The sequence below is a fragment of the Haemorhous mexicanus genome, chromosome 7 (assembly GCF_027477595.1).
Source record: "Haemorhous mexicanus isolate bHaeMex1 chromosome 7, bHaeMex1.pri, whole genome shotgun sequence".
In the NCBI taxonomy this organism is placed as follows: domain Eukaryota; kingdom Metazoa; phylum Chordata; class Aves; order Passeriformes; family Fringillidae; genus Haemorhous; species Haemorhous mexicanus.
This window is the reverse complement of record NC_082347.1, coordinates 24,659,669-24,673,880: the sequence shown is the minus strand read 5'-3', so window position 1 is coordinate 24,673,880 and position 14,212 is coordinate 24,659,669. Positions and strand designations below refer to the sequence as shown.

Genomic DNA, 14,212 nt, shown 5'->3' with positions numbered 1-14,212 from the left:
TAGAGCAAACTGAACTGTCTGTCACTAAGAAGCCCCTAATTGGGCCTACAATCATTCTTGGATATGTCAATTCCCTCCAAGGCTATCCTGGATCCCACTAAAGGTTCATTCCATACTCTTATGCTGCTTGTCTGGAATTCTCCCAAAGTCTAAAGGAATTCAGTGCATGTTTCTCACCCAGGCTTACAGAAAGGCTTACAGAAATTCTTGGTCCCAGTTTGCATAGGATTTCAGTCCCCTGGGAGATGTCATTTAACAGTACCTCTATTTTGACTCAGTCCCTCCAGCTGAGTGACCAACTACATACACTCTTGCTGACACTGTGTGAAGATCTGCCACACAGAAGACTTTCTCCTGAATCCATTCTGGAAGCATGCGAAGCCCATCAGAAGGAATGCGCATCCTTACCAGCAAAATTCTACATAAAGAGAATGGTTCAGTTTGCAGTGGGAAGTGTCAGTGAGGTAAGTACTACTCTCACACTCCAGTCACCTCCTTTTCTGTTGTGAGAGAGGTGCCCAGCAACATAGGACACAGGTGAGTGACTGCCAGAATTAATGTTTGTATGGATTAAGGAGGCGACATTTGGTTCTAAACTTCTAGGCAGGAAATTGTGTGGGCATATGTACAAGAAAATAAAGCAATGGAGCCATCTCTCACACCACTTCTGCACTCCTGGGAAGTGACTGAGCTTCAATACTTACGGTATCTTAATTTCTTTAGTTAGTATTGAAGCAATCATGACCTTTACAGAGACCTTATATTGGCCAAAGTAAAGGACCCTACACAACAGTAAAAATTTCTCCATTGCCATTCTGGTTTCAGGCTTTCTTCATGAAATTCAAAGAAATCTCATTTACATCATGTTAGGAAGTTAGGTCATTGTCCTTGAGTGGAACTGAATATTTGCTGTGCAATCAAGCCTAATCACATGAGGTTTTTAAAAACAAGCACAGAAGTTTTTTCAAAATTTGAAATATCAGAAACCTTTTTTGTTGACAAGCTGAATGACAATGGAAGAAAACACACCAGAATTCTTTTGTTTTCAATCAGTATTCATTAAGATTCTGAGAATAACTTTTCCCATGCACTCTTTCTTACTCTCTTTGCTACTGTTTCAGAGGGTGTCCCCTCTTAAACTTAACTAGCATGAGAGCATGGAACCAACATATGAGAGCATGGAACCAACATACTCAGTCCCACTTTGTGTTAATCTGAGAAAATGAAGTTGCTTATACAAAGCAGATCAGCAGCCTCTGACAGCCAGGGGGCAAGGATCACCTCACTATGAGAGTCTGAAGTTCACATATCGTATGACATTGACTTTGAATATTACTGCCTTCTAGACAGAGCAGGTGGTCACTGAAGAGAGCACAGCCTCTCAGCTGAACAGAAGTCATGTGATAAGGAAAAGACTGCATGAAAAAATATCGGACATCTCAACACTGGCTTCCCAGATGAATTTTCACCAAGGTAAAGAAACATTTATAATCTGAACTGTCTAATAAGGATACAGACAGCTTTTCTGTGTCTTTCCCAAAGTAGATGGATTGTTTAATTTCATGCTGTAGTGATTACATGTAGTGTTGGATAGGATAGCTATTGCTGCACATATAAATTACTTCATAATGGAAAGACTCCGAGGCAAGTCAGTGAGGTTTCTTTTCCTTATTTCCACAAAGGACAGTAGTCTCAGAGCTGTGAAGCAATGATAACAAATCAGCTTGCACAGATTTGACTCCTAAAGCACTTTGCATAAAACCTGTGCATATAAAACTCCTCTGCTTTCAGAACTGCTTTTGTACTTTGTATACTCCAGTGTATTTTTGAAGGTGGGGTTCTGTGAGGTTTTCCTCTTGCCATTAAGGAATATATATTCATGTTTCCTACTTGATTATTCAAGCAAAGATTTGTGGTTTTCTTCTTTTTTTTATTTTAGTTTAATTTGCTATTCAAACGATTTTTTTATAAATTCACACATGAATTGCTGGAGTGATTTCAAGACAAGGCCAAATCCTGTTCACTATGTAAATAAAAGCATATATACCAATTTTTTATTTCATTTGACAAAGATCAAGATTTATTATCCCTCAGAGTAATTCTATAACTATATCTTTTTTCTAGTGGCCACACTGTACTGTTCACTTTGCCAGAGATCTTTGATTTTGGAGCAAGGGGAAAGCTGACCCAAGCTATAGAGGATTTTTTTTTGGATATGCTCAGCATTAGGCATATGAGCAATACAGTTCCTATTCAGCAAATCACACATATGCTCCGTGAAATCAGCTAGAATCAAACACAGACTTAAAGATACCCAGAACATTTCTATTAGGTATTAATTCTTCTAAGAAAAGAGGATTCTTTTGGAAACATACAGACAAACTACCCCTCAAGCCATATTGGCTTACTTAAGAACTGAGCTTGTAGATTCACACTTACAAAAGTAGGTAGAAATTCTGCTGCTGCCAAAAGGGATGGCCCCACTTTCAACCCCAATTAGCCACAAATTCCTGCCAGTTTCCTTACACTGGTTCTAGGGATTAGGTATCTGGTGTGATCTCGGTGTTTGCCCATGATTCAGGTCACTTGATTTGCACTTGCCAAAGGACTTTGATGAATTAGGGTGTCAATTATATTGAAAATATGTGAGCTGCACTTTGCAAGACAGCATTCCATTTCTTCCATTTTTTTTTTTAATTAAAATTTATGTTGCAGAGATTCTGTAAAAGGACAAGAGAGAATGCAAACAAAGTAAAATCTGTGCAAGAAAAATATGTACATCCTAATGAATTAGGATGACCCATTAATGAAATTTCTGCATCTGACTCTGGAAGTGGATTCTGTTTGGACATTGTCCACCCTGCGCACAGAAAGAAGAAGTTCTAGCTCAAGGTTTTGGACCTCAGAGTACAAGGAATAAGAACCTAAGTGCAGGTTATCTGCACTTTGCAACCTTTCAGTTAAACATGTAGAACAGAATTAATGTATTAGATTTGTCTTATATGGAATAGTTGAGAACTATGAAAACCAGTTTTGGTCAGAATAAGATTATGAAATAATAGAATGAAGTTACCAAGATTTCCTCAGTCTTTAAGGAATTGGAGTCAGGGTTAGAAGACAGAAGGATGAGGACTATATAAAAATTAGCTGATCCAAATGTTATTTACATTAACATGCAAATACAATGACTTATAATCAAAGTATATGATTCACCACACTGCCTTCCTGTTTCCAGACAAAGGGCCCAGATTAATGAACTATAGTCAGTCAACAGAAGATTACAGACAACTCTCTGTGGATTATAGTGACTCTAATAGTATTTCTGAAAGTACATCTTTGATACTGTCTAACCGAGGACACAGGAGAGGTAAGATTTTTAAAAAAGGTTATGTTTGTGTGGATAAGATTATGAAGTGTGGGAGTGACCAAGTACCAGGTGATCATATTCATATGCAACTTGTGGTTATGTAGCTTGGGAGGTATATTTGTGCTGAGTTGTAGAGCAGAAAGATACTTTCATATTAGATTCTTTTTCACTTGTGTCCTCCAGTTAAGCTATATATTCCCTGGTTACCATGTAGCCCCATCAGCTCTTTCTTGCTTCATGCCCCCTTTGCCAGGTAAAGCTGTTCAGCAGGTCACACAGCTCGACATTATGTTTTTAGCACATGGGGTCTTGACACAGAAAAGGTAGGGCTACCCCTCAAATGCATATGGTGACAATGTCAAGATGTCAGCTCCGAAATCAGTTGAATCTATAAATAATACCTAAGAGTGAATGTTCTATGAGGACGTAATTCAGAGAGAAATTAGGCACATTATGAGAAAAAAACCCATCATGTCTTAGCCTCTAAGCCCTCAGCCCGAGGATGAGGAAAGTGAGGTTACTCCTGTTAATGCTCTCCTCCTGCAAGGTGTTTTTCTGAAGCTCCAGAATTGCAATCAATATCAGCAGCAATAAAAATCTGAGACTGTAGCTGCTCTATGAGTGACACATACGTGGGAGTCATGTACACAGTCACATACAGGGAAGGTAAACTCAGAACAGAAATCTGTTTTGCAAGCAGTTTGAAAGGCATTTTGGTCATAAACTTGACAAAGGCTCATTCCAGTGACTTTGTGCAGATCTCAGTCTCCACTGAAACACTGGTAGCTGTGCAAACTCAGGATTTTGTAAGACAGGATTCTAAAAATACATGAGTAAACACAGAATGTGAGAGCTTGCTTGTCACAGAAATTTTTTCATGACATAATATATTTTAAAAAAAGCATTTTTCTGTGAAAATAAATAATACCATCTAGTAGAGCACCATCATCAAAGGAGATTAATATCTCTATCAAGACTGTACATTAGGAGCTCGTTTAACATATAAAAAATCTACAGCATCAACTTCTTTGAAGAATACATGTTAACTTAATGTCAGGTGGGTGTTGGATTTGTGATCAAAGCATGGTGGTCTGGCCACTGAAAGTAGCCAAGTTGTCCCACTGCAGTAACAGCTGACATAGAAAGACTAAGGGGAATTTTATGATCTTGTCAAAATATATTTATGCTTATATTCAAACCACAGTGCAAGCAGGGAACTTAGCGAGGTTTTCTCATTAAAAAGCATGTTGCTTCAGAACACAGGATTGAATCTTAACTTTGGTAACTAGCTTTTCTCAAATCTCACATTTTGTCACTACCATCTGCAGCTTGAAAAATCCCCACATGTTTATGCTTATTTTAGCAATGTGACTGTAGATTTTATAGGTTTCAAAATTGCAGTTGGTTAGTTGGTTGGTGCACTAGAATTCAGTGTCACGTTTTCATGTTGGAATTCAGTGTGAAGTCTCAGGGTATAGTGCATGAATGTTTTATCAAAATTATTCCACTTCCATGATAAGCTTCCACACAGCTTATCTTACCACCTCTATTATCCTACTTATGTAATAGTTTGATATGCAATTCTTCAAATAAGATCAATGAAATGACCCAAGTGAAGAAAAATTTAATGTTCTCACCCTTCCCTAAAGATTTCAAACATCTCTGTTGATACAAGAAACATTCACAGAACTACCACTTGCATAACCCTCTCTCGTTCTGCCTCTAAATTTCAACCTTCATGTAGTTGGACAAAGCAACACCTGTCCATTTCGTAGCAACAGAGATGATTGAAAGTGAAAAACAATGCAATCCTTATTTGCTAAGGCCCCACAAACCATCCACTACTCCTACCCTGGTTTTATGTTGTAGAAACATTCACAATATATTTAACATAGAAAATAACCAGAGGAATAGACACAATCATTTTCATTTCATTGATTTTATATCCTACTCTGATTAGGCCAGAGAAGTTTCATGCCTTTTTCTGCCCATTTTATGCCTGAAAATAGAAGAACAAAAATTGGGCACAATTTCTGAAGAGAAAAAGCTGATTCACAAATTACCCTATGGAGATGGAAATGACAGCCTTTGTACCTACACAGCTGTTTTCCAAATTACATTCACATAAAGGGTTATGAAGAGGAAGTAACAATAACTAGGGAACTGGGAATACTACTGGTGCAGTATTCACTAACCCTATTAAATAGCCATTTATCATGTCCAAGTGAGGACACAAGAGAGGAAGCTGCCAGTCTAAATTTCTTCCCTGTTGTAATTGTCCCAACATCTGATGCTGAGTGCTGCTGCTATCACTTGAATATTGAAATTTCCTTTATTTATTGCAGGAAGAGTTCCAGAGACACACAGATCATGTGACACCACACTTAGTGGGTCAAGGACAGAAAGCAGCTACAAGCTCTTCATAAACAGGTAAGATCAATTCAGATTCTACAAGATGGAAACTGTTTTATAATCAAGTGAAGCCAGCAACTAGTGTGGCAATGCCAGTATCAGAAAATGCCTGAACTGCCAACTGAGCCTCTTTTGCTAATAGATACTATTTACATAAAATAAGTAACTTAATAAATACATAATATTCTACTATGTAGAATAAATAAATAATGTTCACCTAGACTTGTTTTGGTTCCAAGTGGAACAGTCCAAAAGCTCTGGTGAATGGAGCTTGGGCCCTGAACAATCTACACAAAACAAATTCAGGACTTCCACATTTACTCTGTGCCACTGTGTCCTGCCAGATGCCCCAGGCCCCCCAGAACAGCTGCCCCCAGCTGTGTCTGCACCAGGCAGGGAAGCAGCACTAGCCCTCTGTGACTGAAACAACTGGGAAGTGCTCCACAGTGACTGTGAAAGGATGGACTGGATGATCTTAGAGGTCTTTTCTAACCTTACTAATTATATAATTTTATGAAGGGAAAAATCTGTTGAAAAGGTATAAATAGTCATCGCTTTCCCTGTCAAGGCATTCTCTCAGAGTCCTTATTTGTCCACAGTCAGATTTTGGATGTGGTCTTGCCTTGCTGCCACAATAAAGTGCTGTCACACCTTATGTGTTCTGGGGTGGTTATGTCAGACCATGTATATAATGCATAATTTTCATTTGCATTTCCACCTCAGTGCTTTTATTGATTTTTCTCACTTGTGTCAGTCATATCCAGCCCTGCACCACCACTGCACTGGAGAGTTACAGGTAACCCAGGGTCACAAGCAGTAAAGACCTCTGCTCTGTCATGAGGATTAGCCTTGTTTCAGCCATGGCATGGACAGCAGCCCTGAAGACATTAGCAAAGAAAACTGAGGATTGTACAACGAATATTAACTCCTTTTCAAAAGCCAGGGAAACTCCACTGCTGCCAAACAAGAGTTTTCTAGACTGGGTGTTAGCACAGTGCAGCTATAAACATGGCTGTTTCCAAAGGAAGAAGAGAGGTAAATACTGTCAGCCTCTAGGCACCACAAAGACCAGAATCCCATAGTTAAGCACCATGTAATCCCTGCAGACATCCCATTTAAATTGGGTTCTTGACCCAGTTTAACAGGAGTTTCTTCTTTTAACCATGACACGAGTAATTCAAGTGCACAGGAAATGCTCAATTTAGATCAACCCCCAATTAAATGTGTCCCAAGTAAACAGTTTGAACTTCCTGATAAATCAGCTATAATAATCTGGGCAGTATGAGATATCCCAGTATACCTGTAAAACTGCAACAAGAGAAATCCACAAACAGATTGCAGGATAGCGGCTGCTTTTGTCAAGAAAGAAGTCTCTCTACTTGTCTAACTACACACGCACACATTTATACATGTGTTCACCAACATCTATATTTGTATCATATATCTAGCAGTTATATGAGTAACAGAGGATTTATTTACTGAGTACTTCATAGCAATTACCATGCTTCTGACTAAAAACCCAGATATGATCTTAATATGCTTGATCTAAAATCATGCTGCCAAGAATAAGTTTGCCTCCTCTGCTGAAGGACAAACTCTGTTCTCCAAACTTCCAGCAAGCTGCTTCCCATACAACTTCAAGGACTGTAAACCCCACTCCTGATTGTAAGCATCTGCAATCAAATTTCCACCACAGTCACCATTCTATTACAAGTACCACGACAGCAGTGGAGTTGAAATTACTTTGGAAATCACCAGTTTCCCATGTAGGAGTACGAGCAACACAAAAATTAGTGATGGGTTTACTATCTATAAAGCTTACTAATATCATCATGTTCATTCTGTAGGCAGCCCAATTAACATCATTTACATCTCACAAAGTGAAGCTTGTAAGCAAGGCTCTGGTCTATATCTAAAGATGATACAACTGTCAAATCTGGCATCTCTCACCTAACAGGAGTAATAACAGGAAGTGCTTTCCAGGAAAAGAAAACCTTCTTAATAAAGAATTTTGGATTTTGAGCTAATAATATTCTTATTATTACACAATGATAATAAAGGTCACTTCAGGTAGTTTTGAGGCACATTTCTTAAGTAAATGTTGACCTTTATGAGGTTGTATTGATAGAAAAAAAACTAACTAGATATCTTTATAGATAGAGGAATGTAAAATACAATAGGAGAGAGAAGAGAAGAGAAGAGAAGAGAAGAGAAGAGAAGAGAAGAGAAGAGAAGAGAAGAGAAGAGAAGAGAAGAGAAGAGAAGAGAAGAGAATCATCTAGTCCATAATAATCATCTAGCCCAACTGCCTGACCACTTCAGGGTTGACCAAAATTTAAAGCATGTTATTAAGGACATCTCCAAATGCCTCTTAAAAACTGACAGGCTTGGACTAGTGACCATCTCTTTAGGAAGCCTGTTCCAGTGTTCAGCCCCCTCTGAAGTAAAGAAATGGTTCTTAACATCATCTCTGAATCCCACCTACTGTAACTTTGAGCTACTCCTACATTCCTTGTTATTGGATACTAGGAATTTTAGAAATTACTTGAATAGTTTCCTGATGTAAATCTGCAATGTGCAAAGGAAAAGGATGAAACTTTAGGATAATAAAAAACCTTCCATGTGTCTTTGGTATTTGTTGGAAAAATGTAATTAACAACAATCCACCTCAACCTTCTGAAACCCCTCCTTCTGAGCCACATAATCATTATTTGTTCATTGAGTACATAGTATAGTTGAAGTTTATTCTAAGGATACATATCTGCTCACATGGAAAACACTATTACTTTCTACATTAAAACCATAGTACAAAGACAGCTTTCTGATCTGAGATCTCACACACCTTTTTCTTAATTAAATTGAAAATTCCCTCAGTTTCCTAGGGCATTAATTTATCCAAATGAATTAGTATTCAAATAATTTAATTCCCATTCCTGGAAAAAATTTAATAATGTAACAAAAAATGTTAAGGCTTTCTGAAGCTTTTTTCTTGAGAAAATAATAAATGAGGAATTTGCTTCATTCTGTAGAATTCCCAGAAGGGAATGGGGCCACACTCTTTGCCTGTTGGCTTCACCAAAGTTCAACCAGCTGGATCTGGCTCACCAAAAGAAGAAAAGAAACAAACCTGACTCTATTGAATCAAAGCAGAGTTTAGATTTCTTTATAAAGGGCACCAGTAATATTACTCCTGTTAAATTGTTTCTCTTTTTCTCTAAAGAAACATTAAGGAGCTTATAGCAGACATTGCCCTGGACTTCACAGTATTCCAGCAGTTACTGTACCTTTAGCTCTCTGTCCCCAGGTCACTGTTGTGTTGGTTGCATGTTATACATTTTCCTCACTCACTATGACATTTCCCTTGGAGGTCGGTGAGCGCTGTAGAAGAAATCCCGGGCGGAACTCAGAAGAACGGCCAACAGAACCTGCTGAGCTTGGGCTCCACCTTCTCTGTGTCCACAAAGGACTACTCAGCAGCTGCTGCATCACAGAAATGTTTCTTCCACAGGAAGGAAAAGGTGAATGATGAAAAACATATAAGCTGATTTCAAAATGTAAATATTACTAAAGAGAAGCCTCTCATCTAATTTTTATTTGACAGTGATGTGCATATTAGCTACTGACTCATCTTATTAGATGAGTATTCTAAATTGACAGACTCCAAATTAGGCATAATCCAGTTGTGCTGTCAGAACTGAAGACAGTGAAAGCAATTGTCCATAAGGACTGTGCAAAAGCTCATAATTGAACCCTCTCTGACCTACATATGTGATTTGTGCCAGCATCAAACACCATATGGACTGTTTTCACCAACCACTTTGACAGCAGCTTCAGAACAGCAAAAAAATTTACAGAGACACTTTACCCAAATGTCTGCCAGCCAATGATACTCAAAGGACTTAAATTTTCTTTTACAGTGCATGTCTGGACAGAAAGCATAGGCTGGCAGTGAATGTGCCCAGACAGTAGTTCTCCTAATTGACTATTTCCACTTGCTAAGTTGTGGTAGGACTCTGTTAAATGGAAAGGATAATGTTTCTTTAAAGGGTATGCTGTTTCACAACCTTTTCTGGATTGCAAAGATTGAGAAATAACTGAATCACAGAAAACTCCATCATGATCCTTCATTTGGAGTTTTCTGTTGCGAAACAAGAAGGGACAGGTTTCAGGCTGATGAGCCCTTTTGCCAGTTCAGAAGCTCAGCAGTGACCAGTGACAAGTATTTGGTCAAGAGCTTCAGTTAGATACTTAGGAAAATTGTCTTTTCTCATATTAATACGATAGAAAACTGCATTGTCTGTTGGTAGGACCCTACTATTATTAATTTCTTTTTTTAAGTATCTAAATGGGTCAAGTTACTAAGTCATGGTGAACAGCTGGAAGGATTCACATCTTATTACTTGAAGAAATTTAATTACTTCTGTCTGCTTAAGGGATCTAAAAGCATAGATGCATCTATTGAATACCCAATATATAAAATTAGTTGAGGTGGATACTCAGCAAGAAAAAAAGGCCTTAAGAGGCCTTCAGGTTATTTGAAATTAAAACAAAAGAATACAATGTTTACTAATAAAAACCATCAGTCAGCCTTTATTCTGGGGAAGAAAGCAGCTCTGCATTTCAGTCCAGTTCCTAGGGAAGCTGGGCTTATTCAATCACAGTGGTATGTATGTACACGTTTACATGTCTGTGACTGTCCTCAGAGTAATTTGGGAATCAAATGAGAAAAAGTCTCAGAATAAATTAAGTTTGTATAAGTGTCATGTTTGTATAGGTGCCTTGCAAAGGAAATGGATCTTGATTAAGTGCCTTTACAGAACAAAAGGCTTCAGCATGAGCTTACCTCTACTTAGACTCTGGAGAGTCTACACAGGAGAGACCCCAAACAGTGAGAAGTCATCAGTCAGCATTTTCACCTTATTAGACACTGAAGTCCATTAGGTCCAGCATACAGATCAGTAGAAATGGGTTTCATTGATACTTGTGTTTGGGATCTTCATTCCTTTAAGAAGACTTACTAAATTTCTAAATTGCCTCCTTGCAGTTTTCAGGTCCAGAATTTATTATTTTGTCTAGTGAACCACCAGTGACCTTACAGCTGCCTGGATCAATTGTGGTAAGAATGAACGTTAAGAATCTAGAACTAATCCAGTGACATTTTAATCAGGGTTCTTTGTATGTAGCACCTGAGTCTCAAGCCAGTATTTTCTCTATGTCCTCCTCTCAAAACAAGTTAAGGTTCCTGCAGAGGTATCGAGACTTGAAAGGATGTGCTTTAATTCTTAGTGCTATTTAGTTATTTCTGTTGGTACAAAAAAGCCTAATTTATCCTTCTTAGCTAAGAATGCTCACTTTAGCCCTAGATCTTTGAGACAAAGACTGTCCAGCAAATCTGCAATATGACATCTAGTTCCAATGTATGGGACAGCTCCAGCTTGCAAGCACATACTTTACTTTTCATTAAGATAAGGTAGAAAGTTGACAGAGACAGCAGTAAAAACGAGAGCAAAGCATATTTGGAATTAGCCCCAAATCTAGAATAACCCAGGTGACTGGAGAATTTGAGTATGCTCAGCTGTTTATTCACTGTGATTCTTTGGGTTTTAAGAAAATTGGAAATGTTTGTGATGTTAACTTATGAGAAGGGAGGCAGAGAACAGCATGGTGTTATGACCAGTTCCATCAGGTTGCATAGAGACAGGCTACTAGTGGGACTCAGCAATAAAATACTGTAGAATTTGCATTGCTTGTGCTTGGCACTCATTCATTCTTTCTTACACGTTCTTAGACTAAAAAAGGGAAATCCTATCTGTCCCAAAGGGATCTCAATGTGATTCTACTCAATGGCCAGTGCCTTGAGGTGCAATGTGACATCAAGACCAAGGCAAGAGATGTTTTCAACACTGTGGTGGCGTATGCAAACTTGGTGGAACATTTCTACTTTGGCTTGGCTTACCTGAAAGGTAATGAGACAGCTAAGTACAGTGACAGCTCTGTCTCTCAGTGCCTCTGTACTCACTTTATCAACGAATTCCAGTAAGAATTCATCAAAGAATCATTCAAGAATTCATCAAAGAATCATTCATCAAGAATTCATTCAAAGACCCTTTAAGATCCTTAGGTAGAAGCAGATACAAGCTTGTGTAAAAGTAAGGTGTGTTGGTTTGAACTGCCCTGCAGTGATGGAAAGCATGTCTGCCCTAGGACTGTGCATCAGCACAGCCAGACAACATTTACTGGCTGATATTCCCAGACAGAAAAGGCTGTGTTCCAGCCTTGCACTCGAATAACACTGAGCCATGCAGCTCCAGCAGAAATTCCAGGAAGCATTGAGTGGGAAAGGCTGCCTGTGCTTATTCCTAGATATAAGTAGGAGTACAGGTTCAGCTGTGTCATCAACCACACCCACATCTCCCTAGTCCCCTTCTGATGGCAGGCACAGCTGAGGCACTGGGAAAGAGCACACCTTGTATGCAGAGCATGAGGATTATAAAGGGGTGCAGAACCTAAGTAGTGAGAAGAATGCAAGCCCCATGAATCCTTGAGTGATTTCTCATATACCATACTAATCCAGCATCTAACATTCGTAATCCAAAATTACATCCTGTCCTAAATTCTACATCAAAGGAGCAATAAGTTAAATCATGACACAGAGAAGTAAATCTCAGCTGACATACCAAATCCATTTTATTTTTTATTGCCAGTGATGTACTCTTTGAAGACAGCAGAATGAAGCTGCTGAAGTATAGCCAGGTTTATCACAGAACCCAAAATTCTCATTTCAGGTAAAGAATTCTTCTTTTTGGATGAGGACACCAAACTCTACAAAGTGGCCCCAGATGGCTGGAATGACCAACCCAAGAAGAAAATGTCCATCATTAATTTTACACTCTTTCTAAGGATAAAATTCTTTGTCAACCACTTTAACGTTATTCAGTAAGTGCAAAATTCTGCTGACTGAAGGAAAACCAGTAGCATTTAGGGATACCATCCAAAGCTCCTTCTGAGTTCCTAAACCCTTTTCTATTCCAGGCATGGCTTGACAAGGCATCAGTTTTACCTGCAGCTTCGTAAAGATATTTTGGAGGAGCGATTATATTGCAGTGATGAGACTGCCCTGAAACTCGGCGCTTTGGCTTTACAGGCAGAGCTTGGCAATTATGCTTCTGAGGTGTGGAGAAATAACACAGTATATCTCAGGGGTCTCTCTCTACAAATTTTGCAGCTTTTGTTTGTCACATAGAGTTTAAAGAAGAAATGTCAATAGCAGAGAACTTAAGTCCTCCAGATAAGTCCTTCAGACTTAATTATAAAAATTATTAAAATATTCCTGATTATAAAGCAGTAATGAGCCAGGTGAATTTTACCAGGAAATGTGGCAGAATGATGAGAGAGTCTAGGTCCTTCATAATTGATAACATATCCTAGAAAATCCAGAAAATCTGTAGAAGGTTTCCAACACAGGCCCAGTTTGGATGTGCAGAGGGGCTTAAAGAGATTAGTAACTAGGGAAGAGAAAAGTAAAGGAACACTTCAGAATTCACAGCTATCTCATGTGTAGGCTCAGATCCACAAGCTGCAAAAACAGGGAGGTCTCTGATTGGACATCTGAACTAGCTGTCCTAGTTTCAAAGTGTAAATAAAACACCCATTCATGTTGGCTTCCATATCTTCAGCTATGCAAATCAGGGTAGCTCTGTTAATTGAACTCTGAGTGGTCTGATCCATGTGGTCAGATCTACCACGGCAATGGGTCCCCACTGTAGGTTGTCCTGATGCGGCTGTAGCTGTCAGCTCTAAGAGCAGGACATACCTGCAGGCCCAGCTCCTTTCTCCCCTCTTGCCAAAGAAGTGGTGTGTGCTCTGAGCAGTTGCCTGAGCACAGGAGCAAGAGGCAATTTGGCTGTCAAGACACTACATGCTGTTCCCACTTTCCTTTGGGAAATGGCAGCAGGCTGACTTTTACATATGGGTCATCCTGAAAATGAAATGCAATGAGTAGGAAAAGTCAAGAAAGAACAAAAGGCTCCTGTCTCTTTGTTTTTTTCAATTTTTCCCCCCACAGATGCATGGGAAGAGCTATTTTCGTGTTGAAGACTACGTCCCAGCCAGTCGAATAGAGAAGATGACCCTGGCATATGTACAGCGAGAGCTTGCAAAATTACATCGTATGAATCGCTCCCTATTTGAGGATGAAGCTGAACTAGAATTTTTAAAGGTAACTTGCCATATCCCAAACACTATTTATTAATTTTGAGGTAGAAAGCCCCTCTCTATTTAACATTGTCTATTTTCTTCTTGCCTGATACAGTGTATTTTAGATATAGTGAAAAAATTCGAACAGTCAACAAAAACCTCGGAATTTCATTCTGCTGTAGATACTGTCACTTATCACTGAGAGTTTTCATAGCACATTTTAGTGTATTTGCAGCA

At 38.8% G+C, this 14,212-nt stretch overlaps 1 protein-coding gene across 4 annotated transcripts in view; it reads left to right on the top strand.

Moving 5' to 3' along the window:
• The first annotated feature begins 291 nt into the window (after positions 1-291).
• LOC132329903 (FERM and PDZ domain-containing protein 2-like) overlaps positions 292-14,212 on the top strand; it is a 53,371-nt gene continuing 39,450 nt past the window's right edge. For all 4 annotated transcript variants that reach the window (XM_059851520.1, XM_059851522.1, XM_059851521.1 and 1 more), the window contains exons 1-10: positions 292-464; positions 1,347-1,473; positions 3,236-3,367; positions 5,713-5,797; positions 9,147-9,297; positions 10,824-10,895; positions 11,568-11,742; positions 12,565-12,715; positions 12,812-12,950; positions 13,845-13,997. In XM_059851520.1, coding sequence (XP_059707503.1) covers positions 432-464; positions 1,347-1,473; positions 3,236-3,367; positions 5,713-5,797; positions 9,147-9,297; positions 10,824-10,895; positions 11,568-11,742; positions 12,565-12,715; positions 12,812-12,950; positions 13,845-13,997 — 1,218 coding nt within the window. In that variant the 5' untranslated portion in view covers positions 292-431. The remainder of the gene's footprint in view (positions 465-1,346; positions 1,474-3,235; positions 3,368-5,712; positions 5,798-9,146; positions 9,298-10,823; positions 10,896-11,567; positions 11,743-12,564; positions 12,716-12,811; positions 12,951-13,844; positions 13,998-14,212) is intronic.